This window comes from Pygoscelis adeliae, unplaced genomic scaffold (assembly GCF_000699105.1).
Source record: "Pygoscelis adeliae isolate BGI_AS28 unplaced genomic scaffold, ASM69910v1 Scaffold513, whole genome shotgun sequence".
Lineage (NCBI taxonomy): Eukaryota > Metazoa > Chordata > Aves > Sphenisciformes > Spheniscidae > Pygoscelis > Pygoscelis adeliae.
This window is the reverse complement of record NW_008824591.1, coordinates 1,146,717-1,152,448: the sequence shown is the minus strand read 5'-3', so window position 1 is coordinate 1,152,448 and position 5,732 is coordinate 1,146,717. Positions and strand designations below refer to the sequence as shown.

The window sequence follows — 5,732 nt, the reverse complement described above, 5'->3', positions numbered from 1 at the left end:
GGGGCCCTCCTGGCATGGCTGGGGCAGCACCCATCCCACGGAGGGGCCTCCCAGCCCCTCTCCGCACCGCCAGCCCTTGGGCCTGCGGGGGGCTGGGAAACCCGCTAAGCATCCCTTGTAGGAAATCACCCACCTGGGATTAAAAGATTTTTCTGGGTGGGGCAGAAAAAGTAGAAAGAAAGTGAGTTTCGGTTTCTAAAACCAAAGGATGTGGGTTTAGGTGATGGGAAGCACAAAGAGGGGTGTTCTGGCATTGCAGCATCACTGAGAAATTGGGGATTTCCACCGAAAACACTTGGTGGGAGCGAATTCTCCCCGATTGCATCCCCTGTGCCTGCTGCACATATCCGGCATTTCAGCTTTTTAGAAGAGCCTCAAATGACTTGTAGCAACACGGGAAGGTGGTTTTGTCCTTGCAACCCCCCCAGGAAGCCCTTTTCCCCACTGCAGGCAGCCGCAGAGCGAGCCGGATCCTGTTTCCCCGAGCCGTCTGTGATGCCCCGAGCACAGCGCGGGGAACAGCATCCTCAGAGCCGGGAGCGGGATGCCAGAGCGGGGCACGTCCTCGGCACAGGTACCCCGACCATGGGCTGAGGATGCTCAAACCATCTAGCGATGCATCATCGCTACATTAAGTTTTGCTTTTTTTTCCTGTAAGAGCTATAATTTAATAGCCCAGGGTGGGGCGGGGAGGCACGGAGAGGCACAGCCCCACTCACATCCTCACCCCCATCGCCACCAGGATGGCTTTTCAAAGCCATTAGTGATGTCCAGCCGCTCTTGTGCCACTGCTGGGTGCTCTGGGGCCGAGCGGCGCTTGCAGAGCCCCAGGACACCCCAGAAAATTTGGAATCTGCAGCAGAGGGGTCTCCTCCTCCCTGCCCTGCTGCCTTGCCCATTCCTGCCTGCACCCCAGCCGAGCAGCTGGAGAGCCTGCCCCAAATCTTCCCATCATTACTTGTCCCTGGTCCCCATGTCCCTTTTCCACTTTATCTCCTCGCCAGTGTGTTAGGAAACAGCACCGTCCAATTTCTGCACCCCATAAACCCCAGCAGCGCCGAGGGCCCGCTGGTGATTAACGAGTGCCCTGCAATTCCTGACTCATCAGCCTCATCAGCCTAATTAATCTCCTGCTTCGAAGCCTCCCCCCCCCACCACCTCGGCCTGAACCATCCGTCTGTCCATCCCACACACGCCTGGGTGCTCGGTGCTGCAGCTGGGAGCCCCTGGGGAGGCACCCCCAGCACCCAGGTGGGTGCTTTGCTGCCAGGGTGGGGGTATCCTCAGGCTCTGGGTCCCTTTTTGGGGGGCAGAGCTGTGGGGCAGGGGAAGGAGGAGGAGGAGGGCAAGCAGCAGGAGAACAGGGAGGATGAAAAGATGGCGGGAAGGGCGATGGAGGGAGGGAGGGAAGGACGGAGGAAGAGGAGGCAGGCGGGGGGGGTGGTTACCTGTGACAAGCGTCCAACCTCCAGGTAGAAGCAGATGATGAAGGCGTTCCAGCCGACCCACAGCACCAGCCACACCGCGTACTGCCGAGAAGAGAGCTGGTCAGGGCATGCCATGCCAAACGGACATCCCCCGGTCCGTCCCCCATCTGCTCCGCTCGCTGGATCCCGCCAGATCCACAGGGATTGGGGTTTGGATACGAGAGGGGGTCTGGGGCTGAGCCATCCCCGGGGGTGATGATGCTGCTACAGCCGGGCACGGGGAGCGGCATCTGCGGCGGTACCTACCATCATGAGGTATTTGGATCTGTACTGGATGGTCCCAAAAATGCCCAAAATAACGGCCATGATGTGTAAAAAATTAGCCAGGATGGGTGCCCACTGGTAGCCCAGGAAATCAAAGATCTGCCTCTCCAGCGCCGCTACCTGCAACAGAGGAAAGGAGGGGTTGCAGGTATTAAAGCAGGGCATCGGTCACCGCAGCAGCTCCCGGGATGCTGAAGGCAAAGAGCAGCCAGTAATTAACGGGAAATCCCATGGATAATTGGTTGCAACAGGCTGAAACATCTGCGTGATGCATTGGCCGGCGGTGGGCAAATGCATGGCAGCCAGCGAGGGGTTATTAGGAATAACTGGAGCTGCTAAGGGGGAGCAGGGAGATGTCAGCTTGTTGCCCCGCCAGCACCCTCTGTGCCTCAGTTTCCCCATCACTCAGGTCTCAGGCACTGCTGAAAATTACCCTCCAGGCTGGGTTTATCCCTGAGCTCAGCTCATCCAGGGAAAACCTCCTGCTCAGGTCATGCATGGGGTCCCCCGGTATTTTGCAAGCGATTTTTCTGCCCGTCCTCACCAGCTTGTCGCATGCCTTCCTACTTAACGCCATTAGGTTTTGATCACCGTTATCTTTTGTAATCCATAAATAAGGACGCCATGCAGCCTAATAAATCACACGGCACGCAAAATCAGAGATGGTAGCCGGTGTGATCTGCCTGTTATCCCAGCGCTTATTTATGGCTCTATTTGCTACCGGCTTGGGGTCTATTACTCTTAATTACAGAATTAGCTTAAAGAAAGGTGGTAGCAAAGGTGAGGTGGGAGTGCTGGAGCATTTGCTCATGGTTTTAAGTTAAAAAAATGGAGATTCGATGAGGCTATGGCTTATAGGGAACTTTCAGGGAACTTTTAAGGAACTTTGGGGTGTGTCAGATGCCCCAGAGGGCGCGGGGACAGGGCTGCAGCGACACGTGTCTCCAGCAGCCTTCCAAACCAAACAACCTCTTTACATTTACCTTTCTGACAGCCCAGCCCCGTCTCGTCGCTCTTTGAGATGCCCCAGATTCACCTGATAAACCCTGTGAGCCAAGTCCTCCCCGTGGCACCGCGCCTCAGCTTCCCCTCCCAGTGCAATGACTCTCATCCTGGCAGAGAAGTGGGAGTCTGTCCTGAAAATCATGGGAGAAAATGGGCTTTACATCCCCTCTCCATTCACCAGCATCTTCCCCCAGCGACCTGGATTTAGGGGACCTCCATCCTGGTGCTCCCTGAAGCTCCCACGGGGGTTACGGCCGCGGGGCTGCCCCAGGGCCATGCAGCATTCCTGTCCAGACAGCCCGACTTAATGTGTTCTAATTCCAGGGGGAAAATGAAGGAGGTGGCAAACGTCCTTCCCTAAGCATCCTTCCCTAAGTGTGAGGATGAGGCATGGCTAATGCATCTGTCTGTGCAACCACCAGCTGTGCCTCAGTTTCCCCATCCATAAAGCATCACGCGCTCATTGAATTGGCTTAGCGAGGGCTCTAATTAACACCTATTTTAGCCCAGCTCCATCCTGCCAGCGGGTGGAAAGCCAAAGGCAGAGCCAAGGACCGTGGTACCCCATACCCTACCCCCGGGATAGGATCTGCTGGATCCATGCCGGAGGCGATGCAAAGCCATGGAGCAGCCGAGCCCGGGCAGCCGCTGGATCCACAGGGCCGGGACCAAGGCTGTTTGCATTGAGGCTTAATTCAGTTCCACGCTATTTAAACTCTCTGAGGAAACAGCCTTTGGAAATACTTACAACTGGGCCGTGAATCTTTTAAATTGAGGAATGTAAATAATAAATGATACAAGGAGAGCGGTGCTCGGGGTTTTATAGCCATCCATCGATCTGGTAGCTGTTGACAGAGCTGCTTAGGAGGAGCTAGATGCGAAGGCTGCGAGTTCTGGGTACCGGTGAGTCTCCGAGTTGAGGGATGGGGCTGGGAAGAGCCTCCGGGAGCATCCCATCGAGCTGGAGCGATGGGCTTACACCCGCGTGGCTCCTTAATTCAAGCCCATCAAGCCAGGACAGGCTGAAGGAGAAGGAGCTGGGAAAAGCCTGGTTGAAACGAATCCTTCTTCATCCCAAGGAGAGGCAAAATTAGTGGCAAATGCAACAGTCTCCCCGCGGACAAGCAGGGGATGCTAATTGCACCAAAAAGCTTTGCTGGAGTCGCCCTGGCAGGTAAAATGCTGCTTTGTGTGTGCCGTTATTTGGGCTTATTCCCCCCAGGTGAAAAGCAAATATTGTTTTTTTCACCCTCGTCAGATCCCGCTTAAGGTTAAGGAAAATACGGAGACACAGCACAAACGTGGCGAGTCTGCGGCTGTAGCTCCCCTGGCACTCGCCACCCACAAAGCACCAAGGGCAGCCCAAGGGCAGCTCAGCAGCCTTACGCCCAGTTTCACAAGTGGGGAAACTGAGGCACTGCCACGCTCCAGGGGGTGTGGGTGGCACAGGTTTGGCAATCCTCGCACAGGGCATGGCGGGGGCTCAGCGAGCACCGACTTCAGCTCAGACCGATGCTCCTGGCTTGCTCCAAGCGCTTCTCACCGCTCACTCACTGCGGACCCCAGGCTGGTCCAGCACTGGGAGCATCCTTGCCCGATCCTGTGGGGGTGAGATGTCTCCTGGCAGCAAACTTCAAGACACGCAGGCTTTTCATGCGGCTACTGCCAGCCGTTCATCAACGGTGGCCCTAAATGAAGCAAGAGCAGTGCGCGAGCCTGGCCGTGGGGCTCGGTGTCCCCTACAAGCATGGCAAGGGGCTCTGCAAGCTCTCAGCGTGCTCCATAAGAAACCTCCGAGCAACTTGGGGACCGGCAGCATGCACCCCCTGCCAAACCCAGGTGACTTGTGGAGCTCAGAGCATCCTCCCCAGCCTGTCCTCCTCCTGTAAGGGGTATTTCCCATGCTAATAGCAGCCCTGTTAACGACCCACCCTCATTAACACCCTGCTCTCCCCTTTCAGCTCTTACTGCTGCTCCGCCATCAAAGCTGTGATGCTCCTGGGGGTGCGGGGCCGGGAACCACACACCATCCCGCTGCTAATTAAGATAAACCTGCAGCCAATCAATGCAACAAGTTTTAGGGCTCCCTCTTAATTAAACACTCTCTAGTTCATCGATCAGCCCCAAAAGTTCTCTTTGCAGCAAATCATATCAATTAGTTGGGGGCAGGCACACGCCAGAGTCCTGCTAATTGAAACGCGTTGCCTGCAATGATTTTATTTTAATCAAGAAATCGAAGCAGGCGAGACACGGGGCCCGGGCTCCATCAGTGTGTGGCAGTCCCCAGGGAGGACTGTGGCAGGAGGGGACGCGTGCGGAGCCCCTTGGGGACAGGGAGCTACCAGGGCTCAGCCCAGGGGCTCTGGGCAGACAGAACCGGTGAGGCAGAGCTCAAGGAAAATGGGATTTTTTAGGGGTGCTGGCAGCAAATTCAAGTGGGAAGGAGCTCACCTGTCCCCAAATCACCCCTCGGTTACGGCACCTTCACCTTCCTTGGACCCATCCTGACACTTGGTGGGGTTTTCCCAGTCCTTTTTAATCCCCATGACAAGGATGGGAGAGATGAAAGCCACGCCGGCTGCACCAGGAGGATTGCACAGACACCAGGGAGCACCTTCTCCTATGTCCCATCCCCACCAGATTTGATACTTTGAGGTTGGAAATCCCTCCTGCAACCAAGCTGGGCAGCGTTCGGCCCCAGGAAGAGCATCCCCAACCCACCATCCCCAGTCCAACCCCCCTGCCATGGATAGGGACATCTTCCACTAGATCAGGTTGCTCAAAACCTGACCTCGAACACTTCCAATATAGAATCACAGAATGGTTTGGGTTGGAAGGGACCTTCAAAGATCATCTAATCCACCCCTGCCGTGATGAGCACGGACATCTTTTGAGCATCTTTCATGTTGCTCAAAGCCCCGTCCAACCTGACCTTGAGCGCTTCCAGGGATGGGGCATCCACAACTTCTCTGGGCA

At 56.1% G+C, this 5,732-nt stretch overlaps 1 protein-coding gene across 1 annotated transcript in view; it reads right to left on the bottom strand.

The window, feature by feature from the left end:
• The window catches only part of NKAIN1 (Na+/K+ transporting ATPase interacting 1), a 37,498-nt gene that overhangs the window by 4,649 nt on the left and 27,117 nt on the right, over window positions 1-5,732 (bottom strand). Inside the window, exons 2-3 of the mRNA XM_009322232.1 lie at window positions 1,734-1,871; window positions 1,449-1,529 (exon numbers count right to left, since the gene is read on the bottom strand). Of these exons, the coding sequence (XP_009320507.1) occupies window positions 1,449-1,529; window positions 1,734-1,871 (219 nt within the window). The remainder of the gene's footprint in view (window positions 1-1,448; window positions 1,530-1,733; window positions 1,872-5,732) is intronic.